Source organism: Rattus norvegicus, chromosome 10 (genome assembly GCF_036323735.1).
Source record: "Rattus norvegicus strain BN/NHsdMcwi chromosome 10, GRCr8, whole genome shotgun sequence".
Taxonomy (NCBI): domain Eukaryota; kingdom Metazoa; phylum Chordata; class Mammalia; order Rodentia; family Muridae; genus Rattus; species Rattus norvegicus.
The window spans coordinates 93,840,368-93,865,274 of NC_086028.1; the positions used below are offsets into that span (position 1 = coordinate 93,840,368).

General features: G+C 44.1%; 1 protein-coding gene across 1 annotated transcript; it reads left to right on the forward strand.

Annotated features, from left to right (window-relative positions):
• Positions 1-1,624: 1,624 nt before the first annotated feature.
• On the forward strand, positions 1,625-15,530 carry Apoh (apolipoprotein H). Its single transcript, NM_001009626.1, has 8 exons — positions 1,625-1,696; positions 2,085-2,261; positions 3,684-3,780; positions 5,878-5,954; positions 9,102-9,290; positions 10,989-11,168; positions 14,019-14,216; positions 15,376-15,530. The coding sequence occupies exons 1-8, from the start codon at positions 1,633-1,635 to the stop codon at positions 15,429-15,431; spliced, it is 1,038 nt and encodes a 345-aa protein (NP_001009626.1). The 5' UTR covers positions 1,625-1,632; the 3' UTR covers positions 15,432-15,530.
• The last annotated feature ends 9,377 nt before the right edge of the window (positions 15,531-24,907 follow it).

The window sequence follows — 24,907 nt, forward strand, 5'->3', positions numbered from 1 at the left end:
CTTACAAAAGCTTTGCAATTTTATGAAGTCCCATTTGTCGATTCTTGATCTTAAAGCATAAGCCATTGGTGTTCTGTTCAGGAAATTTTCCCCAGTGCCCTTGTGTTCAAGGCCCTTCCCCACTTTTTCCTCTATTAGTTTGAGTGTATCTGGTTTTATGTACAGGTCCTTGATCCACTTGGACTTAAGCTTTGTACAGGGTGATAAGAATAGATCAGTTTGCATTCTTCTACATGCTGACTTCCAGTTGAACCAGCACCATTTGTTGAAAATGCTGTCTTTTTTCCATTGGATGGATGGTTCCTTTGTCAGAGATCAAGTGACCATAGGTGTGTGGGTTCATTTCTGGGTCTTCAATTCTATTCCACTGATCTCTCTGCCCGTCTCTGAACCATACAGTTTTCATCACTATTGCTCTGTAACACAGCTTGAAGTAAGGGATGGTGATTCCTCCAGAAGTTCTTTTATTGTTGAGGATAGTTTTCGCTATTCTGGGTTTTTTGTTACTCCAAATGAATTTGCAACTTGCTCTTTCTAACTCTATGAAGAATTGAGTTGAAATTTTAATGGGGATTGCATTGAATCTGTAGCTTGCTTTTGGCAAGAAGGCCATTTTTACAATGACAGACACTACCTCAGAGTAAAGGGCTGGAAAACAATTTTCCAAGCAAGTGGTCCCAAGAAACAAGCTGGAGTAGCCATTCTAATATCAAATAAAATCAACTTTCAACCAAAAGTTATCAAAAAAGATAAGGGAGGATACTTTATATTAATCAAAGGAAATATCCACCAGGATGAACTCTCAATCCTGAATATCTATGCTCCAAATGCAAGGGCACCTACATTCATAAAAGAAACCTTACTAAAGCTCAAAGCACACATTGCACCTCACACAATAAAAGTAGATTTCAATACCCCACTCTCATCAATGGACAGATCATGGAAACAGAAACTAAACAGAGACAGAGAGAAACTAACAGAAGTTATGAACCAAGTGGATTTCACAGATATCTATAGAACATTTCATCCTAAATCAAGAAAACATACCTTCTTCTCAGAACCTCACAGTACCTTCTCCAAAGTTAATCATATAATCTGTCACAAAACAGGCCTCAACAGATACATGGAGATTGAAACAACCCCCTGCATGCTATCAGATCACCGCGGACTAAGGCTGTTCTTCAATAACAACAGTAATGACAGGAAGCCCACATACACATGGAAGTTGGACAACGCTCTACTCAATGATGACTTGATCAGGGAAGAAATAAAGAAATTAAAGACTTTTTAGAATTTAATGAAAATGAAGGCACAACATTCCCAAACGTATGGGACACAATGACAGCAGGTTTCTTTCAGAGGCAATTATGACCTATTTGTGCTATCAAGAAAAAAAAAATGTGCTATTCCAAGAAGCGCCCACCAAAGATTTCACAATGGACCCAGAGAAGTGGAGTAAATGATTGAAGAACGGAGTTCTCTCTGTCCTTTCCGAAGCACAGCAAGGTAGCTTCTGTTTACAGAAGTGAAGGTACACCCCGAAAGTGGTTTAATATTTAAGCACCTCTGTGTTTGTGTGTCTCTCTTCAGCAGAAGACACTGCTTTGGAGGAGCTAGTGGGAGCCATCTACAATGATTTCTCCGGCGCTCATCTTCTTTTCTGCCTTCCTCTGCCATGTTGCTATTGCGGGACGGAGTGAGTACTTCTTGCCTTGGAGAAAAATGATATCTCTGACCAATGAGTTTATGTTGGGGATCAATTATGACGGTTCTCAAGTCACAGTGGATGCTGGAGGAATAGCACCAAACTTACTTTATTCTCCAATATTGCCATTCTTAAAACTTGTTGGTAGGATACTCAGCCAAATTTAACCCCAGCACACTGACCCGTAACATGTTGATGACAGTAAGGTCTCCTTCGAATGGTCACTAAGGTCAGATGAGATCTTGCATGGGAAGTATTTGGTACAGAATTGGGTAGACCTACAATTTGTAAATGTCTTTCTCTTACATGCTAGCTGACCTTAAAACTGTGGATTGAGATTTTCTTTTTAACTATCTGGTTTGTGTCCTGCTGTGTTCAGCCTGTCCGAAGCCGGATGAACTACCGTTTGCTGTGGTTGTTCCCTTAAAAACATTCTATGACCCAGGGGAGCAGATTGTCTATTCCTGCAAGCCAGGCTATGTGTCCAGGGGAGGGATGAGACGGTTTACCTGTCCTCTCACAGGGATGTGGCCCATCAACACCCTGAAATGTATACGTAAGTCTGAAATAAATGCCTCTCCAGTTCTCTTCCCTTGTTTGGCTTCTGGGTATCTGGAGGGAAAACCCTACTTCATTCTGCCCAGGGTGCCCAGGGTGCCCAGGGCTGGGTGTAAGGTATCATACACACACACACACACATACACACACAAAATTGCATTTAGAGAAGCAGACAGCTAAAGAAAGTTAGGGAGAGAGGGAGGGAGGAAGGGAGGAAGGGAGAGAGGGAGAGAGGGAGAGAGGGAGAGGGAGAGAGGGAGAGAGAGAGAGAGAGAGAGAGAGAGAGAGAGAGAGAGAGAGAACAGGATTGATTGATGGAGGACACATAACACAAGTTAAAAACAAGTGGGGAAGTGTTGCCAAAGAGACTCATGGGTAAACAGATGGGGAACGATCATGTCTTTGAACTTTGCCTCAGAATTGAAGCAGACTTAGTATTTCCTGAACTGAGTATAAATCTATTTAAATTATGTATATGTTTACGATGAAATATAGACATGTTACAATTTGACAATATAAATTTTATGACACGTTATTTCATGGTAAAGGGTTGTCTTCATTTATTCCTTGGAACATGGCTTATGATCCTGTTAGCCATTTTTCTTAACACAGTGCCTTGTGCTTTAGTCTTCCGGGAACTTCCTAGGTAGCTGAGAATGGACCTGAACTCCCTACCTCTGAGAGCTGGGATCACAGATGTGAACCACTGCAGCCAGCCCTCAGCTTAATTTCTATTGTCAAATATTAAGCAATCAGCCAGATTATTTTGGCAATTATATATGGTAGCAAAAATAGTGAGATGACACAATCAGAGCTCTGATGATTTTGATTATAGAGATATGACCTATATCATATTTATACGTGATCTTGCAAGTGATTCTAGTTTGTTCTTTATTTTTTTAAAATCTAAGTTAGTTTTCTGGAAGCACCAGGGGTTAAATCTAGGGACCTGTGTAGGCTAAACATGTGTTCCACCTCCAAGCTACACTCCTACTCCTTAAGCCTTTTCCATTTTTAATGGAAAAGTCACTTTGAATCGGTCATAACTCTTATCACTAATAATGTAATTTCCAAATTATTTTTTCATAGGCTTTCGCATCACTGCAAAGAGTATATATAATTTTGTGTTTTTCCATTTTTAAATTTTTAAATTGACTGTCTCTATAACCTTTATAATCTGTGTCTATTGGCTACATAATAGTTCAGTTGGTGGTTTATTTTGCCTAATTAAAATAGTCCCGTAACAATGACCATTTAGACTGTCCAAATTCTGTTCTAAAGGCTATCTCAATACATCTATCATTCCTCCCTTCCTATTGCTGTCTTAGAACAGTTATTAGTAGTTACTGGGTCAAGAGATTGCAAGTTTACAAATCTATACTTCAACAGAGATTTACCAGCCTTTCTCTTTCAATTGCAGCCAGAGTGTGTCCTTTTGCCGGAATCTTAGAAAATGGAGTTGTACGCTACACGACTTTTGAATATCCCAACACCATTGGCTTTGCTTGTAACCCTGGGTAAGGATCGCAGCAAGATGAAGCATCTGGCACACAGCGAGCACACATCCGGGTCCTTCAGCCACACAGCACAATTGCTCTGTATTTTCTCTCTAGTCTGTGGGTTGGGCTTACCGGATACAAAATACATTTAAGTTCTGCTTTTACCAAACATTGTGGTGATGTTGAAGGTGGGGCAAGAAGTAGAAAACATATCATCAAATGCTATAGGAGACCAGCACTCCGCCTTCAGTGCCCCCTTGCTAATCACTTGTAGGAGGAGACAGAAGGAAGGGAGTGAACCTGGACCATAATTCTTTCTCATCTCTGGGGCAGCTCTTAGCATATGACTAAAATACAGTGGGAATGTGGCTGGGATTTTAGTTATAAGACCGACTGGCCAGTGTGGTAGGTAGTCTTTTGAAGGGATTCTGTGGAGAATATTGGAATATGGTGATACAGAAACTACTTCTCCTTTAAAGAGTTTTTTTCTTAACTACTGTTCTGTTGCTGTGAAGAGACACCATGACCATGGCAACTCTTACCAAAGAAAGCATATAATGGGGCTTGCTTACAGTTTCAGAGGCTTCCTACAGTATCAGGGTGGCAGCACGTGATAGACAAGGTGTTAGAGAGGTAGCTAAGTTTCTACATCTGGATCCAAAGGCAGCAGAAAGAAAGAACCACTGGGCCTGGCTTGTGCTTTTGAAACCTCAAAGCCTACCCACTGTGACACACTTCCTGCAACAAGGCCACACCTCCCGATCCTTTCACATAGTGCCACCCCCTGGTGACCAAGCATTCAAATATATGAGCCCATTGGACCGTTCATATTTAAACCACCACAGATCTATTTTATCAGTTTTAATTATGTTTCTGTGTTGGTGTCTGTGTGTGAATAGGTACACATGAGTGGATCTCCACAGGGGCCACTGCCTTTAGATACCAGTGTTATCTGAAGAGGTTTGGAGTTACAGGTGAGCTGTCCAACAGAGGTGCTAGAATTCAAACTCTGGCCATCTGCGAGAGCAGCATACTCTTGACCAGGGAGCTGTCTCTCCAGCCTGAACCTGGTTCTGTTGGTGCTCATTGAATGCAGTGTGTCACAGTCTCACATGTCACTTGTCATGCACTCCACCTGTGACACCCAAGTGACACCGTGGAGACTTGGAAACCCGTCTGTGAGGGAGAAAGCACGGGTCACTCCACAGACATGCCAAGCTGCTGGTGGGGCTGATCCCAAAGGCCCCTGGACAGGAGTAGGGTGCCGGTGGGGGCGGGGCTTCAGTGAGAGTGCTGAAGGTTCTTTGGCAATGATGGAAATGCACTCTTCACACATATTCCTGTCAGTGGAACTAGCGAGTATCACAGCTTGCTGCAGTCTGACATCCTGTCAAAGAGCTGGTTCTCAGCTTCTCTAGGGAGCTGACAACTCGGCCAACTGGCTGGAAATAAAGAATTTAGGGGTATCAGCCTCTACATTCCCCAACCACGAAACCTCCAGAGATTTCTTTTCTCTTCTTCTCCTTTCTCTTTTCTTTTTCTTTTTCTTTTTCTTTTTCTCCTTCTTTTTCTTTTTCTTTTTCTTCTTCTTTTTCTTTTCTCTTCTCTTCTCTTCTCTTCCCTTCCCTTCCCTTCCCTTCCCTTCCCTTCCCTTCCCTTCCCTTCCCTTCCCTTCCCTTCCCTTCTTCTCTTCTCTTCTCTTCTCTTCTCTTCTCTTCTCTTCTCTTCTCTTCTCTTCTCTTCTCTTCTCTTCTCTTCTCTTCTCTTCTTTCCTTACCTGAAATCTTGACTAGGCCACCCCATGAGTCCTAAGGACGAAGGCCACTAGAAAAACAGCACCGTGAGACAGAAAAGAGGTCACGGTATTGGGGGGTATAATAGCACGTGACTATAGTGGCAGCCGCTGGGGAAACTAAGGCAGGAGGATCCCTTGAGTTTTCCTATTTGGCAACATGGTGAGTCCCTGATTCAAAACAAATTAATAGGGTTAAGGGTGGGGGGTGGTCTCAGTGGTAGAATTTCTGTCTTCTCCATATCAGTTCAGTCCCTAGCACATTTCTAATGCCAGTGAGGGGGTCACTTCACTGGTTGATACATTACATTTTCCTTTTCCAGGTATTATCTGAACGGGACTAGCTCTTCTAAGTGCACGGAGGAAGGAAAATGGAGTCCAGAACTTCCTGTTTGTGCTCGTGAGTCTGTGGGTTCCACTTGAGAGTTAAGGGACAAGTTGGTCTGTCCAGAAATTTCCTGGTCTTAGTACTGTCAACTCCACAACCCAGAAACTATTTGTTCCCAGAGAGACCCTCCCCTGCCCCACCACACACACACACACGCACGCACACACACACACACACACACACACACAGAGTCCTGATTCAGTGAGATAGATGATTGGTCTCTCATGGGGATGCTCGCCTTGATATCTCTGTACTCTAGACAATGCAGCACCCCACCCTCGAATGGCAGGCTAGAAGCATTTTACTTATGAACTCGTATGTGTCTGTTGCCTAGTGAGCCAGTACCTGCTGTGTTTGCAAACTACAAAGCTCCCTCACTGTTTTGGCAAAAGCAAGGTATGGCATGAATCCATCAGGGCCTGCCATAGTTTGGATAGGACTTGGGTGAGTTGGTTCTTCTTCTTTCTTCTTCTTCTTCTTCTTCTTCTTCTTCTTCTTCTTCTTCTTCTTCTTCTTCTTCTTCTTCTTCTTCTTCTTCTTCTTCTTCTTCTCCTTCTCCTTCTCCTTCTCCTTCTCCTTCTCCTTCTCCTTCTCCTCCTCCTCCTCCTCCTCCTCCTCCTCCTTCCTCCTTCCTCCTCCTCCCCCTCCCCCTCCTCCTCCTCCTCTTCCTCCTCCTCTTCTTCTTCTTCTTCTTCTTCTTCTCCTTCTCCTTCTCCTTCTCCTTCTCCTTCCTCCTCCTCCTCCTCCTCCTCCTCCTCCTCCTCCTCCTCTTCTTCTTCTTCTTCTTCTTCTTCTTCTTCTTCTTCTTCTTCTTCTTCTTCTTCTTCTTCTTCTTCTTCCTTCTTCTTCTTCTTCTTCTTCTTCTTCTTCTTCTTCTTCTTCTTCTTCTTCTTCTTCTTCTTCTTCTTCTTCTTCTTCTTCTTCTTCTTCTTCTTCTTCTTCTTCTTCTTGTCATGTTGGGGAGCCAAGCCAGAGTCTTGCAAATGCCAGGCGTGGTGTTTTCTCTCTACCTTCTCATCTACACCACGGGTCCTGTCACAGAGGACTTCTGCCAGCAGCGACTTCAGACATCTTTTCCTGTTAGTGCGTTCTTCCTCATTTATTAATGAGATAACCGGTTCCCATCTTTACCAAACATGAACTGAGGCTCTGCATGCTGCATTTTGAGCTTATAAGGCAGTGGTTCTCAACCTTCCTAATGCTGCAACCCTTTAATATAGTCCCTCGTGTTGTGGTGACCCCCCGGCCATAAACTTAGTTCATTGCTACTTCAGAAGTGTAATTTTGCGGCTGCTATCTTACACCATGAATCTTAATGTAAGTATCTGACATGCGGGATATCTGATATTCAGCCCTCAAAGGGGGTTATAACCCACAAGTTGGGAACCTCTGCTGTGAGGCTCAAGGAGAGGATATCCCTGCCCCAAGTGAACAAATTTACGGATAGAGATAAGGACAGTCCTTCATAGCAAACTACCAAGTACCTGTATCATAAGAGCAAGGCCTTCATGACTTACTCATGACTTAAGCAGTCAGTGGAAACTCTGGGTCCATCTCCATAGAGACAGTCTTTTTCAGGTATCCTAGCTTGAGGTGTATATAACTCCAGTCTTTGACTAAGAGGCCCAGACCAGTCATGGATGTGGTCCTTTAACCTTTCAGGGACACTCGTCCCAGCAAAGTAGAAAACTTAAGTAATTCTAGATAGATCCTAACCAAATTGAAAGCAAACCACGAAAAGCATTTAAAGATGAATTGAGTTCTTTATCTACAGTAAGGCTCACCATGGCTCATGTAAATCTCTCCCTTTTAAGCATCTTTATGCCAATTATGTAAATTAGCTGTGTCTTTCAATTAGGAATAGAAAATCTACTTTAAACTCGAGCTAATCTGAATGGGCTAGTCTCGCGCTTACAAGTGCATAGCAGTCACCAGGATTGACATCTCGTAGGTGTTAACGTGTAGATGCCGACTCAGGTACCTGGTGTGGTTTGAGCTTTCAATAGGCTGCCAGGCCAGTCAATGACCGCTCTCTGAGAAACAATGACTGTGTATAGATCTTGTTAATCATGTTTTCATCAGCAGTGTCTTTATGTTAGTATAATAATAGTCCCTGATCTGTGGAAACCCTATTTACTGTCAAGGTGTGCTGATAAGCCACTGCCTGTTCTCTGGGTCCCTGCATGTCTTCATGTGTAGCCTCCAAGTCTTCATTCCCGACTCAGGAGGTGTTTGTAGGAGCAAACAAACTGTACTAGGGGCAGAACTCGGAGCCATAAGCAATACAGTACCAAGGATCTCAGGGTAGTATCCCAGCAGTGTCTTCTATACATTCTAGAAACATCTTTCAAGGTAGCCTTTATGTCAAAGACGTGCAGGACACTGGCTATAAAAGACAAATTAACTATGACAAGAAATATATTGCTGTGATTGCCACCTCCTCCTCCTCTTCCTCCTCTTCCCCTTCCTCTCCCTCCTTATTCTTCCAGTTGGCATAGTTTCTGACTGGTTGGCAATTTGATTTGACTTTTTCTTACTTGTCATCAATAATGGCTTGCTTTTACCCTGTGATCAAAGTTTTCACTTCTTCAAGTTCATTCTCATATTCTCTTTCATTCTGAAATGAGCGTATTTTAATTTTTAAATTATTTCCTTGGGGGCTGGAGAGATGGCTCAGTGGTTAAGAGCACTGACTGCTCTTCCAGAGGTCCTGAGTTCAATTCCCAGCAATCACATGGTGGCTCCCAACCATCTGTAATGGGATCTGATGCCCTCTTCTGGTGTGTCTGAAGACAGATACAGTGTAGTCACATACATAAAATAAATAATTGTTTAAAAAAGATCATTTCTTGGGGTATGTGTAGAGGGCCAAGGATTATCTGTGAGAGATGGATCTCTCTGCTACGTGTGTCCCATGAATTGAACTCTGGTCTGAGTGAGGCAGCAAATTATTTTTATGTACAAAGGTATCCTGCCAACCAACAGAGCCTATCTATCTATCTATCTATCTATCTATCTATCTATCTATCTATCTATCTATCTATCTACTATTTGAGACTATGTCAGGCTGGCATTGAACTCATATATACACACCTGCCTCTGAAGAGTGCATTTCAAAATCCCAGTTTCCATAGAGATGACAGTGATCTCTCTTTGCAGGGATCACCTGCCCGCCACCACCAATTCCTAAGTTTGCAGCCCTTAAGGAATACAAGACTTCAGTTGGGAACAGCTCTTTTTATCAGGACACAGTGGTCTTTAAATGCTTGCCACACTTTGCCATGTTTGGAAATGACACAGTTACGTGCACAGCCCATGGAAACTGGACCCAATTGCCAGAATGCCGGGGTAAGTGGCTAAGACAAAAATAAGACAAAACAACTGGAGTAGCATAGAAACACATCTGTGAATGTGTCGAAAGTGCCGACTGCCAGGAACATTCCAAATTCCCTCCCTCAACAAACTGAAAAGTTATTTTGATTTTTGCTTTCTTTCTTTTTTGGAGGGAGCAGGTCTTTTGAGAGAGGATTTCTCTGTATAGCCTTAGTTGTCCTGGAAGTTTCTCTGTAGATCAGGATGGCCTTGAACTCACAGAGATCTGCCTGCCTTTGCTTGCCAAGTGCCAGGATTAAAGGTGTGCCTGACCACTGCCCAGATGCTTTGTTCTGAAAAAGGGTCACTGGTGTCCCTTGTGTCACTTTTCCTAGGGAGACATGAATAATCAAAGGCCAAAGAAAGATACCGCCTGAGTCTAGCCTAGGGAATTAGGGGTTTATTGGTGTTATTACAGGAGAGTAGGCGAGGGGTTACATGCATACTCCATGACTGACTCAAAGGCAACGCCATTACTGAAAGCCCACTTCAGCATGTGTGGGTGATGATATAAAAAGGCTGCACCCCTGCCGCTTTCTGCCCAGTGTGCGCAGGCTGCACCACCAGCAGGAGAGTCTTCGCCAGCAATTGCCACTAGTGACGCAACCCTGGGTCGGGGCCGTGTAGTTCCCTTTGCTTCTTGAGTTATGTGAGCGCCTTTCCTCCTTTAAGGAGGGGAAATTTCAATCCTGAAGGAAGTTCTATACAGTAGCCTGGGCTCATCTTAAACTCCCGACGTAGCCTGAGATGGGCCTCTAACTCTTACCCTCCTGACCCCCAGTGCTGAGATTATAGGTGTAAGCCACACCACGCTGTGTCTATCGAGTGTCTACCATGCGCCAAACAGTGTGTATTGCACCCGGGATATCAGGAGAATGAGGTCAGCTTCTGACGTGCGGGGAATTAGTTATTTTGCAATTAACGGTCTGAAGCGGCATTTCCAGAGGTCAAGACCCTCGACGTGTGGGCTTTGGGTCATGAGTGGAAGTTAAAGGAAAGGTGTCACTTGCACATCACTTGCAAAGCCAGAGAGGCATGAACGGACTTGTGTCTAGTGACAGCTGGGTCACCGGTGAGGTGTCCCTGGAATTAAGGGATGCAGGTTTTAAAAACTGGGTTATGGTCAGATTGGTGGCTATGACTTTATAATCTACCTACATTTAAGAATCACTGCAGTGTTTTTTGTTTTTGTTTTTTTTTTTTTAATCTGATTTATTGGCTAGAAAAAAAAAAGAGACTTCTCTCCCTCTTCTCTCCTATCTACTTTTTACACTTGATCTTAGCCAAAAAGCCGAGAAGCAATTCCTATCTGCTTTTTAGATAGAAGTTTGTGATGGATGACACTTCAGGATGAAAACTCAAAGCCCAAAAGCTAAATTATTTATTTTTAATGTGTTTTTCCCTAACTATTCAGAGTTCTCTGAGTGTAAGAGAACAGGGATAGAATCAAGCACTGGGTACCTAGGAACTGCTTTTCACTCACAGGAGCTCTCAGCGGCTCTGTGCAGTAAGGGAAAGATGAATGTGGCCTTCTCTGCAACTATTAGAAAATGCTAGAGTTACTAACATTTTTTAAAACTTCTTTCTTTCTTTCTTTCTTTCTTTCTTTCTTTCTTTCTTTCTTTCTTTCTTTCTTTCTTTCCTTCTTTCTTCTTTACTGATTACGTTTTTCAGAAGTAAAATGTCCCTTCCCTTCAAGGCCAGACAATGGGTTTGTGAATTACCCTGCAAAGCCGGTGCTTTCTTATAAAGATAAAGCCGTATTTGGTTGCCATGAAACATACAAACTGGATGGCCCGGAAGAAGTGGAGTGTACCAAGACAGGAAATTGGTCGGCCCTGCCGAGCTGTAAAGGTATGGAAATGTGGGTGAGGTCTGTAAAGTACTGGAGTCGCCCAGTGAGTGGACCACACTCATTCGCCAGTTTCTTGTTCTAGTTGATCTCCATTTGTTGCTCAGACTCGTTTCATAGAATTGACATATAAATGCCCTAAGGATTCAAAGCCCACGGGGGATTGTAACGCTTAGGAAGGTTGCTTAGCACTCGGCTATAGGAAACAAGCGGGTTGTCTGTAAGCCTTGGTAAAACCGTGGAAGACCACGGTTTTTGCTTGTATTTTTTTTGAATTATTTATTTATTTATTTTATGTATATGAGTACACCGTTGCTGTCTTCAGACACACCAGAAGAGGGCATCAGATCCCATTACAGATGGTTGTGACCCACCATGTGGTTGCTGGGAATTGAACTCAGGACCTCTTGAAGAGCAGTCAGTGCTCTTAATCACTGAGCCATCTCTCCAGCCCGCTTGTATTTAAGTCTGCCCATGAGTACCCTTTTAAAAATATTTATCTTGGGGTTGGGGGTTTAGCTCAGTGGTAGAGCGCTTGCCTAGGAAGCGCAGGCCCTGGGTTCGGTCCCCAGCTCTGAAAAAAAGAACCAAAAAAAATTTATCTTACTATTTTTAAATTTGTGTGTGGGCAGGTATGAGCGCAGGTGCCTGCAGGGATCAGAGGTGTTAGGTTCCTTGAACTGGAGTTAGCAGCAGTTGTGAGCCACCTGATGTGGGTACTGGGAACAGAACTCTGGTCCTCTAGAAGAGCATCTCGTGCTCTGAACCACTGAGCCATCCGTCTCTGCAGCCCAAGCATCCCACTCACCCCCACCCCCGTGCCCCGACTTTGGCTCTTTCTTGTTAAGGCTTTCTTATTGCAAAGATCAATCACACCTCTAAGCTAGTTCAAGGAAACAGGCTTGTTATAATAACAAGAAAAATGCAAACAAGGACCTGAGATACAGCACTTCACCATCCTCTCCCATCTCTGTGTCCTCTTCTTTGTCTGAACTCCTTGACTCTACGGTAGATAAGGCATCCATCACCAGCTGGCTTCCCTTCCTTGAGATGTCAGTTTCTCTGGAGTTGGGCCTCTGTTCTTGATCCTGTCAGTGCCATGATTTGCATAATGCAACAGTTATGCAAAGAGCAAGCGTGGAGCGCTCTATCTCTGCCCACGGTGAACTGTTTAAACAGAAGAGGAAAGCAGGCAGGGATCCTAAATGATGAATGGCTGGTGCTATGGGCTGGAATATCTTAGAAGCAGAGTCTGGGCGAAGTGTTAAAGTGCAGTTGATTTATGAAGCCAGTGTCTCAGAAGAGAGCAGGACAGGGAAAGTAGGGTAGGTGTTGGCTCTCAGGCCAACATCAGAGTCCTGGCATGTGCGTGTGTGTACGTGTGTGTGTGTGCATGTGTCCGTGTGTGTGTGTGTGCATGTGTGTGTGTGTTTGTGCATGTTTGCTTGTGTGTGTATGCATGCACGCATGCATGCATGGGTGTATGCATGTGTGTGTGTTTGTGCATGTTTGCTTGTGTGTGTATGCATGTGTGTGTGCATGTGTGTGAATGTGCATGTACATACATGCATGTGTGCTTGTGTGAGTATGAATGCATGCGTGTATGGGTGTATGCATGATTGTGTGTGCATGTGTGTGTGTGCATGTGTGCTTGTGTGTGTATACATGCATGTGTGCATGGGTATATGCATGTGTGCATGTGTGTGAATGTACATGTGTGTGCACGCATGTGTGCTTGTGTGTGTATACGTGCACATATATATGTGTGTGTGTGTGTGTGTGTGTGTGTGTGTGTGTGTGTGTGTGTGAATGACATGGTGTCACTAGACAAAGAACCTTGGGAACTAGGTAGCATTGAAAGTGGCAGTAAGTCTTCCCCAGGGAAGAACCTTTTGTCCCCACCAGCTGGTTATCCAATATCATGTGGTCAGCACTGAAATTATATACATACAAGTAACATTGTATGGGCTGAGCAGGTTGTATTTATATATTGAGGAGTACATATGCACACACTTATATGTAAAGAAATTAAGAATGCCTTATTTTTATAGTGTGTGTGTTTGTGTGTGTATGTGGTGTGTGTATATGTGTCTCTATGTGTATCTGCATGTCTGCACATGCACCATGACCTACATGTGGAGTTCACATTACAACACATTAGAGTTGATTCTTTCCTTCTGCCATGTGGCCTGGGGAAGGACATTGCACTCAGACCATCGGGTTTGGTGGCAAGTATCTTTATCCACTGAGCTCTCGCTGGCCCTGAAACAAGCTTTTGGTCAGGAGACATTGTGAGCAGTTAGCAGATTCACCTCAGTGGTTGGCTGATGGGTTGCTGATCTGATCCATCACTGGGGCCTGAGTGCAGCTCAGTTCTGGTTTGCATCAAGGTCTCTTTCATAGAACCCAAGAATCTGCTGCTGTTCTGATCTTACACCGTCCCAGAAGGGCAGAAATGACAGAGAACCTCTCCCACCAATCACATTGGTATCACATATAACTCGTTTCTTGGAAGCCTCTTGTCTTGGCCTGTTTAGCTCAGTTGTGTTCCCCTACTAACCCAAAAGTTTGCATGCTTTTTTGCTAATTGTATCATGTATTTATTTTGTGTGCATGTGCGCATGTGTATGTGGGTTCACATGCATCACGGTGCCTCTGTAGAGGTCAGAGGACAACTTGATACAGTTTTCTTCCTCTACCACATGGGTCCTGGGGATTGATCTTTCAGGTCACGAGGCTTGGTGGCAGGTGCCTCGGCCCACTGAGCCAGCTCACTGGCTGGAAGTAATTAGATTATCTTTATCAAAGAATCCATGGGCCGTTGTCCTGACTGCAGGTGCTCTCTCTTTCAGCATCTTGCAAACTCTCTGTTAAGAAGGCCACCGTGTTGTACCAAGGGCAGAGGGTGAAGATCCAGGACCAGTTTAAGAATGGGATGATGCATGGTGACAAGGTTCACTTCTATTGTAAAAATAAGGAGAAGAAGTGCAGCTACACCGAGGAGGCTCAGTGCATAGACGGCACCATCGAGATCCCCAAATGCTTCAAGGGTAAGGCTGCCCTGGGCAGTTTAGCTGCCACTTCACTTGGCCCCGGCTATGGCCAGCATTTAGGTTATGAGTGACTTTGAGAAGCTAAGGCTAACTGGCTACTGGGTTTTTAAAAAGATGAGTGATAGGGAAAACTCAGATGAAGCAGAGAGCTAGGATGGTGGTCAGCAAGGCCCAGCGATCCTCCTGTTTCCAGCCCTCACAAAAATGGTGTCGCCATGCCTAGCATTTTACATGGGTGCTAGGATCTGAACTCTTATGCAGCAAGTACTCTTAACCACCGAGCCGTCGCCTCAACCCTGATTGATGGATATTTTGTGCGTGGCATAGGATAAGTGCTCAACCCATGGCATTATCACAACTACAGATAGTTAGAACCCTAATGAGTAAGTTCTCACTGCCCAAAAGATAGAAGAGCTTTGGCTGCGAGGATGGACTGGTTGCACAAGTATAAGGGCCTGGGGTTTGCATTCCAGAACCTATTAAAAACTGGCTGGGTACTAAGCTTATAACTCCATGGTTGGGGTAGAAGAGTTGGCAGAGAGCCTAGCCAGTCAATCAGCGAGCTCCAGGTTCAGTGAGAAACCCTGTCTCAGAAAATAACGTGGATAGATAGTGATAGAGGTAAACACCCAACTGAGGTCTAGCCTCCACCCTCTGCACGCACGCAAGTGAGCACTCACGCACACGAGCGTGCACACACACGCTGGAAGAACACTACTGAGACATTAATTATAAAATTGACAAAGTGTAATAGGCTTTACACAAATCAGTAGAGAAACTCCTAGAAGAGGTTAATCTAAAAGTCAGAATTTCATTGCTGTATTTTCTTCAGGCTGATTTTGCTTGTGGCCTTCAGAGAGAGGCAGTGCTCTGGATTCCGCAGGGAGTAAATAAAAGGCGGATATGATTTCTCCCCCTTTTAATCTTGCCTGTCAGAGTTATATAAAACCTTTCATTTTCTCTTCTTGGAAATAAATGGCTTATCCTTGCCCATTTTTTTTTCTGCTCCCATCGCTGAGACCTCATACTAAACGATTTTATTCCTAGAATTAAATTTATTCAACACATGTGTAAGATTTATTTGATTTGGATGAGCTGTTTAGGTGATTTAAGAAATGACTGTCTCTCTTGTTTGTCTTTTCCCCTCCTTCCACAGAGCACAGTTCTCTGGCTTTCTGGAAAACGGATGCATCAGATGTGACACCGTGCTGAAGACATTTTCAGAATCAAAATTGAATGTCTCATTTGTATCTCTGCTTGTCTGAGGAATCAACTGAAATAGCAGAATAAACTACCGAGTTGCCTCAGTCATTACAGTGTGACCCACATGACATCACGGTTTTAGCTATGCTAAGGGATCCACATACCCCAAGGATCTGTGGTGTCTGTCAGTGAAGTAGCAAGGTACCCACTAGCAGGGTAGCCCTGTTCCATTATAATACTTTTTACAGACCGGTTCATAGACCTCCAAGCCAGTACTATCTATCTACTCATTACAACGGCAACAAAAATGGTATGTTCCACAATTCCTGAGGATGGCCTGAGGAAGACATGGTTCCTAGATAATTCTTTGAGTTTGAGAATCGTGGCAATAAAGGAAAAAGCACGGCTTCCAGGTCTACAGAACTGGCCTGGAATACTTGATGCTGTGTTTACCTGAGGCAAAAGCAAGCAAACAAACACCCTTCCCTTACTCATTATCGTTCTAACATCTGGCTTTGGCATCCTTCTTCTGCCCTTCCCTTGTTCTGCTTTATCTGTTGGCTGAACTCACTCAAGACTCTCGCTCTTCCCCATGCCCGCTCCTACCATCACGAGGCTAGATCCCAGTTGAAATTCATGGATGCAGCAGACGTAGGCTCTCAAATTCTGTCCGACACTTCCACAATCTGTCTCTGGTTTGCTCACACCTCTGCTCTCTTCAGTGGCTATTTCTCTCCTGGGTCCTCCTGCTGTAATGTGACCAAGCAGAGGCTTCATACTCCTGCAGCTGTACACTTGCATCCATGGCCCAAGGGGGCTCGGCTACTCCTCAAGCTGGCAGCAGAACTCAATATCACACACCCGGCACTGGTTTTTCCTGTGTGTAGATCGCAAGAACTACAAGGAAGTGGAGCTTACATCAGGGTTCCAGAGAAAAGGAAACTGGGCCAGGCAATGTTTAGTAGAGTCATACTCTCTGAATATTGACCCTGAGGAGTCGCCGTGTGAAACTGTGAAGGCGAAAGCTAGGCTTTAGTCTCCCGGGATGTTGGAGATGCCAGGAACATAGGATGTCTGCAGAGGAAAGTGGCAAGCACCAAGTTGAGCCTGCCCCAGAGAAAAGGTACAGGCATTGCAAATGCTATGCCTACAGGGGAGGGATGCGCAAGTCTTTTGGAGCTCAAATAGTATTACTGCAGACTAATACCTGGTTGCTGGACACTGGTTTCAGAATTTACCCTTTATCCTGCTGAATGATGGTATTCCTTTGGGCCAATCTTTTATTATTCTTCCATTCCTTCCTACTAGAAGGAGAATATTTAGTTTGTATTGCCTGTTATTGTGTGCTTAACTTTCTTCTTGGTTTTAGAGCTCACAGTTCACTGATTTAAGTCTAGGAAGAATTTGCACTTGGAGCTTTGGGACAGTGTTGGGGACTTCTGAAGTTTAGTTTCATGCACTCAGTATTAGGAGAGAGTTGGCTTGAGACTTTGTGGGGGCCAGGAGTTTCAGAATGTTACCACTGGAATGTGAAACGTCCCCGAGTCTGTGTGTTTGAAAGCCCAGATCCCACTTCCTGGCATCGATTTGAAGGTTTCCAAACTCTGGCAGATGGGGCCTAGTTAGCAGGAGGAGGTCGCAGAGGGCAAATTTTGGAAGTTATGTTGCTTTGGCTTCTCCTGTTGCCATGTGGACAAGCAGAGGCCTCACGTGCCTGCTGCTGTGCACAGAGCCTTTTGTCTTTCCCACCTTGATGGACAGAGATTCCTTCGAAACCGTGAGTATGAACAAGCCCCCCCCCCCACCAGCCCCCCACGCATTGATTTTCCTGGGTATTTTGCTGCAGTAAGAAGAAAAGTAGCTAATACAGTGTTCCAGGGTAATTAGTCAGAGCCGACAATATACACCTGGCACTTTGTCACCATTGTATTTTCTGCAAGGAACATCCGAGAAACACAAATGTCTGTTGGTCATCGGATAAATGATTCCCCTTGCTTTTGCCATTTTACGCTTAAAAAAAAACCCCACCTACCTTTGCATTGTCTTCCAAGCTCACCCAATCCCATCTGCTATTGTTTGGTCATCTAAAGCTGAAAGTTCAAAGGAGAAAAATGGGCTGAAAGACATCCACAGAGTTTAAATTCAGAGTTGAGATGAAAAAAATTCATTTATGGAGAGCTGGTCCTGCCTCTCACAGGCTGCAGCAGTCGGAAGAGTAGGCCCACACCTCACCTGGGCAGCACAGCAGAGCAGGCCCTGGTGTGGGTGGGGTTATGAGCTGAGAGCTGGCCCTGTCCCTTGCTGGGTATAGCATCAGGAGACTGGGCCTGGCACCTTGACTGGCAGCATAGCAGAACTGGTTCTGGAGGTGTGGGTGAGGGCAAGTTGGCCCCAAAAGTCTAAACCCTCCCCCTTGCTGGCTCAAGCATTGGGTGAGCTGGGGCAGTGCTGGAGGTCACCCTGGATGTGTGGGAGAGCTGGCATTGTGACCAGTTCAGTTGCCACGAATGTCCAGATCCAGGACTTTGACTTCGCCACCCCAATCTCTTCCTCATCTGTGAACTGCTGGATTTCATGAAAGTCCTGAAGATCCAAAGCTTTAGGGTCTCCATGACAGAGGGTAACAAGATATCCAAGAGGAGTCTTGGTAAGGACCTGGTATTGATGGTGTAGCAGAAACCTGAGGCCTCAACCCAGACCAAGGTCTCATTGCAATGGATATTTGCAAGTAAAGGTGTGTAGATAAAAGGGTACACTGTGGGGTTTGGGATTTAGCTCAGTGGTAGAGCACTTGCCTAGCAACCGCAAGGCCCTGGGTTCAGTCCCCAGCTCCGAAAAAAAGAAAAAGAAAAAAAAAGGGTACACTGTGTGACAAACAGTGACACACTCCAGCTTCCACGAGGAAATGCTTTTTAATGTCTTGTTTATTTTGTGTTTTGTTTTCTTTTGCGAGAGAGGTTGCAAGGGCAGAGGATAGATAGGAAGGGGAGGGGAGATGAGTGGGATTGGGGTGCGTGATATAAAACTCACAAAGAATCAATATAAAGTTTCAAAGTTATTCAGATTCAATCTAGAGAAAACATTTGCAGAAATTTCTGGATTTTTCAACCAAGCAACACCCAAGATATTCATTAACCTGCCCTTAACCAGGGGCAACTTGTTCGTACATTTTCTTATGTTATGCAACTAAATACATAGCTTCAACAGAATCCATTTAGAATTAAGACATTCTACGTGCCGAGTACATCTCTCCTTCCTAAAACAAAAATATTGTAGTGACATTTTTTGTTTCATTTTTGTTGTGTGTCCCAGTTTTGTTTCTGATGTGATAAAAATACTCTGACAAGAAGCAGCCTAGGAGAGAAGGGTTTGTGTTATATCACACTCATCGTGCAAGGAAGTCACAGTTTCGGGACCTTGGTCACCTAACACAGGAGCGCCACAGTCAAGAGCAGAGAGAAATGAACACAGGCGTCTTTGCTTGTGCTCAATTCTTCTACTCTTACCCAGTTCAGGGACCCCTGCCTGGAGAACAGTGCCAACAACGATGGGCTGTCCTCCTGCATCAGTTAAACAAGACGATGCCCACAGACATAACCACAGGCCACACCAATGCAGACAGTGTGCCATGGGGACTCTCCCCATGTACTCTGGGAACTACGGGGTTAACAGTAAAAGCTGACTGCCCTGTGAGTGATCGGCAGAGGCATGGGAAGGAACACGTCCCCCAGTGGTCAGTTTGGAGCAGGGCACTCCGTAGCTCTATGTTTTCAGGCAACTTCTTTTTAAAGGCAGGATTTTCAGGTAAGTTTGCAGTTCCACAATGCAAAGTGCAGTCTCTCTTGTTTCGAGCTATTTAAAAAGTTTTTAAATTTGAACTTGATTTTTATTAAATAAATTTACGTATGTGTATATATCACTTAGTACCAGGCCTGACAACTGGAACACACACACACACACACACACACACACACACACACACACACACACACACAGAGAGAGAGAGAGAGAGAGAGAGAGAGAGAGAGAGGGAGAGAGGAAATTATGAACAAGTTTTTCTCTGTATTATTGCTGCCTCCTAGTGGCATTTATTGTGTGTATTAGAGTTGTCTGAAGAAACAGAATTGATAGACTGAATACACATACACATCTATACAAACCTCTCCTCAGTAGTGAGAAGATGGTGATGTTGGCGAAAATGGGATTCATTAGACTGGCCTACAGGCTGTCCTCTGGGGAGTCCAACAATGGCTGCCTTGTGATGCAAAGGCTGAGAATTTGATTGTTCAGTCCAGGGGGCTGGAAGTCTCAGTAGTCCTAGAAGATCCCTGGAGAGCTGCTGGTCGTCAGTCTACATTGGACTCCTGAAGAAGTTGGTCCTAATCCAGGCAAAGGAATGCCTCAGCAACTGGATAGATGAATTTTCCATGGAGAACAAGGGCAGACAGAGAAAATCTAGCTTTCTTCCAGATTTAGGGTGAGTGTCCTGCTTCAAATACTCGGTTTAGGAAAATTCCCACAGGCACGCCCACCAGCCTGGGTTTTGTGCCTACAGATACAGTAAAGTTAGCAGACAATATGAGCAGTCGCATTGGGTCTCAGTGTTCACAAAGACGTGGGGAAGAAATTGAAATGTCCTCGTGTCAGGTGCTGAGCAAAATTTTCCATATGCGCCATCCTTGTCAGTTGCTCCGTAAGGAAGCTAGAGAAGTCGTCTAACTTCTGCCTCACGTCGCGAAGGAGCCTCAGAACACAGACTTCAGAGCTTTGGTCTTTGACTGGAGGCTGTACATCCGGTTGAGGTCTGATTCCCCCCCCCCCCCCCCCACGTAGCTTGCTGGACGTAGCTGTGTTGGAAAGCGGGGGATTTTGCAGCCTAGTGTCCCCGGAGGGCAGGTAAGATCACTGTGCAGAGCAGACTGGAGTGTGCCTTGCTAACTGGTTGCTCTTTGTTCCAACACTGGCCGAGGGTGACATGGAGACCTCTGGAGGCCGGAAGTGGAACCAGGATTTTCTGTTAAGAACTCTTAGCATGAGTTTCTCCAAGACGTTGGGTTAAAAGGAATAGAATCGGGAATAATGCTTAGCTCTGGTTTAAATTAAGGAGCCCAGAGTACTGTACTAAAGGTAGTGACCTTTTCAATTGTTATTAATGAGGAACAGAAAAAATGCCTTTTCCTTTCTGTTCTCTTTAAACTTCACCCATTTGTGGTGAAATTTATACTTTTGTGGTCTCTAAATAGAAAGTTCTGAGTCATTTCCCATCCAATTTAAGGACTTTACTGGTTATGGGGCTGTTCTGATATGACTAAAATTTCATTGTATAAACTACCAGCTTTACATAAAAGGTGTACAGAGCCACTGATAGTTAAATTTTAAAACCGTGGAAGATCTTTGTTAATCTGTCTTTGTTACTGTTCTGCTGCTGTGAAGAGACACTGTGACCAAGGCAACTCCTATGAAAGAAAACATTTAATTTGGGACTTGTTTGCACACCATCATCATGCTGGGGAATATAGAGGCACTCATGGTGCTGGAGTAGCTGAGAGCTTTATGTGCTGATCCACAGGGAACAGGCTGAGAGACTGGGCCTGGCAGCCTGGGCTTTTGAAAGCTCAAGCTCCCCTGGCTCAAGTGACACACAGCCTCCAGCAAGGCCACACCTCCTCCAACAAGGCCACACCTCCTAATTCTTCCTGATAATCCTCCAACTGGGAACCACATATTCATATATATGAGCCTATGGGACCATTCTCATTCCAACCACCACATTATATCATGTCAAATTCCTCAAAGTGAACCAGGAGCAGAAGACATTCTACCAGACTCTAGAAGACTAAAAAGGGCTAATAGGAAACATTAGCATTTTCAAAGAGTAGCAAATGCTAATTAAAAAGTGATATATTTTTTAAAGATAAAATTTGTACAGATCCAAAAAGCTGTTAATGTGACTCTGACACTCTCTCTCAGACTGCTGCATGTCTTACAGATTTGCAAAATAATATTAATGAGTAATTTGGGAGGAAGGCTAGATTGCTTTTTTATGTCCATTGAAAATCTCTTACATGGGCTGGAATGATGACTTAGTCAATAAAGCAAGTTCTTGAAAGCACAGGGACCTACGTTTGATCCCCAGTGACCATATAAAAGCCAGGCACAGTGACTTATAACCCCAGGATGGGGTCAGTGGGGGAAGGCAGGAAGTAGACACAGCATCTTGGGCCATACAAGCCGCACGTTCTAGATGCAGTGAGGGGCTCTCTCAAAAAGATGGAAAGCAATGGAGAAAGGCACCTGCCGTTGACTTCTGACTGCCACACGGACACACATGCCTGCACAAACACAACACATACAAGTGCCTACATATATATGAAATAAATCTTTTTTGTGTTTGTTTTGAAGACAGCATTTCTCTGTGTTACAGCCCTGGCTGTCCTGGAGTTCACTTTGTAGACCAGGCTGGCCTTAAACTCACAGTGATCCTCCTGTCTCTGCCTCCCAAGTGCTGGGACTAAAGGTGTGCACTACCACAACCGGAGAAACAAATCTCTTATACACTGACAACTAAGACTACAACAAAGATTTTCTTACTGAAATATTCTAAGAACCGGAATTAGTAACTATAGGAGAAAATTAAATTGTTATATCCATGTGATAGGGCAATAAGGTTATGTTTAGAAATGATTGTAGAGGATTTGAACATATGTATAAATGTGTACATGCTGACCTTGGCTACTTTTTAATGGTAAAATTATGTCAATTTCCTTTTTTAAACATCCCAGCATTTTCCAGTTTACCTACAATAGCATGGACAGAGATCTGAAAACAGATGCAATTGAAAATTCATAGCTTAGTAAGTTAAAACTCCATCTGTTGGTAGCTAATTCTTGATTATTCCAAGAGTGGAAGTGATTGATGGTCCATTACAGTGAGTCAAAGTCTGTAACATTTAGTTTTGAGTCTTGTCTTTTCAGGGTGTTTATCACTCACACTGGACAAACTCACGTTCAAGGTTTTGAAACCTTGGCCTCAAAATACTGAAGAAAAGAAAAATGAGCCATCATAACTCTGATTTCCATTAATATTTTCCAAGAGTTATTTTTGGAGAGATTTGAGGGTAGATATTGAGGGAGTAAAATTCCTTCCCTCATTTCCTCTGCTATGAACTTGACTTAATTACATTTTTCCTTTGTTCCTCCCCCTCTGTGGAAAATATGTGATGTGACTGCACGTGTATATACACATTTGTAGGTGTGTGTGTGTGTGTATGTGCGCGCGCGCACGCGCGCGCGCTTAAGGGCTGATATTGGGAGTCTTTCTTGATCACTCTCTCCTTTATTCACATGAGGCGGGCTGTCTCATTTGAACCCAGAGCTTATCTGTAGAACTTGCTTCACTATCCATTTTGCTATGGGGTACTATCCATACCTTCTGAGTGCGGGAATTATGGGCGGGAACTATACCCACCTGGTGGGAGAACTGAGCCATGATCCTCACACCCAAACAAGCACTCAGTTACCCACTGGGCTGTCTCTGTGGCTGAGTTTTGTACGTGCATTTACTGGTACCACACGGTGTTTGAGATATACATGCATCGTGGACTGAGAAAACTCACATACACATCGCTTTATGTACTTACCTATTTTACAAGGAGAGCACTATAGCAATATACCCTGAGTTGAATTTTCAAGAATACAATATACAACTCTCTCCTCCTCAAAAGAGGTCAAGGGGAAGAAGATGGCCCTGGTCCCACCATCGTGAAGTAGGAGGTTTAAAAAAAAAAAGTGGCAAATCCTCTGAGAAAAGACTTAAGAAGCTCAGCATTGGAAAGATATCCAACCCAAGAGAAATCTGATCCCCTTTATCAAATGGCCCGATACATCCAGCTGCAACAGCAAAACAACCCCCCCCAAAAAAACCTCTATAAGCAACTCAAAGTACCTCCTGCTATTAACCTGTTGTCTGAGGCCCTGGACTGTGAAACAGCTACCCAGCTGCTTAAGGTTACCCACAAGTGTAGGGCAGAGAGGAAGCAGGAGAAGCAGCAGAGGCTGCCAGCCATGCTGAGAAGAAAGCTGTTGGCAAAGGGAAGTTCCCATTCAGAGACCCCTGCCTTTCCAGGAGGAGCTTTTAAGGTCACTAATTTGGCAGAGAATAAGAAAGCTCTGCTCTTGGTGATTGCACACAATGTAGATGCCAGTGGGCTGGTGCTCTTCCTGCCTGCCCTGTGTCACAAGATGGGGGTCTCCTACAGCATCATCAGAGAGAAGTCCAGGCTGGGTTGGCTGATCCACAGGAAGACAAGCACTACTGTTGTCTGCACACAGATTAACTCATAAGACAAATCACACTGGCTGAGCTGGTGGAAGCAATCAGGACCAATTACAATGACACATAACAAGGAGATCTGCCTCCACTGGGGTGACAATGTTCTCAGTCCAAAACCTATGGTTTGTATTTTCAGGCTGGAAAAGGCAGGGGCCAAAGAACTTGCCACTGAACTCGGCTAATTGTACACTGCTAAGTTTTCTGTACATAAATATAAAATTAAAATGGCCTTTCAAAAGGTTCAATATAGAGCTACGGCCCATAGTCGCCACACTGAATGGTGACTATAGTCCTCTTGAATTTCTTTCTTCTACTTGGAAATCCGCATCCTTTGATCAGAAAATGCCACCTCTTACGAGTGGTCTCTGACTAGTCTCGTTTCTGCATATGCAGGTTTTGCAATCTGATTCTTGGTACATATGGTCTGGATTGTGGGACATTCCTCATCTGCCAGTGTGTTCAAATATCCTTTGGGAAACCAAATATTCTTGAAAGCATTCTGCATTCTTTCTTCTGTAACAATGAACTGCCTCTGAAACAATGAGCAATTGCTGTCTCTTCCAGGGAGGTGGATTCCAAAGTGCACCTTGAAAGAATATGGTCTCCCTCTGGAGGCTGAAAACAACTAATTGCAAACCAGCAACTCCTCCACTTTCCTTAGGTAAACTTGAGAATATGCTTCAAACCGTGCTTCTGTGAGGCTTGGCACCACACTGAGTCAATCGCCAAGATTCTGTTGCAGAAGGAATTCTGTTGTGAACTTAGGTGAAGAGCAGCGGCAGGCACGCTGAATTTCATTTAAGGGGGTGTTCTTTACGATTTAAATTTTGTTTCTGTTGGTATTTTAAATCACCCAGTTCAGAGCTTCCAGAAACATACAAGATCAAAGAACACCACTACACAGCAATGTAGACAGCCCCGAGGTCCTCGAGACTTCCTGGGAAGCGCGGAAAATACATTCTTTCCCCCACTTGATGGTACTATTCTGAACAGAGTGGTAAACAGAAAGCTCTTTAATTTCAGTTCAGGATCTTGCAGGGTTAGTGTTTTCAGACTTATAATGGTTCTAAATAGCAAATAAAAATATACTGCTTCATGTCCTGAATAATTCACTTCTGTGTGAGCTATCAAGGGTAAATTCTGCCTGCTTCGGA

Coding starts and splice junctions, on each gene's coding strand:
- Apoh (NM_001009626.1), top strand. CDS start 1,633: ATGATTTCTCCGGCGCTCATCTTCTTTTCTGCCTTCCTCTGCCATGTT. Junction 2,262..3,683: donor CAACACCCTGAAATGTATAC/GTAAGTCTGAAA, acceptor TTTCAATTGCAG/CCAGAGTGTGTCCTTTTGCC. Junction 9,291..10,988: donor CCAATTGCCAGAATGCCGGG/GTAAGTGGCTAA, acceptor TACGTTTTTCAG/AAGTAAAATGTCCCTTCCCT.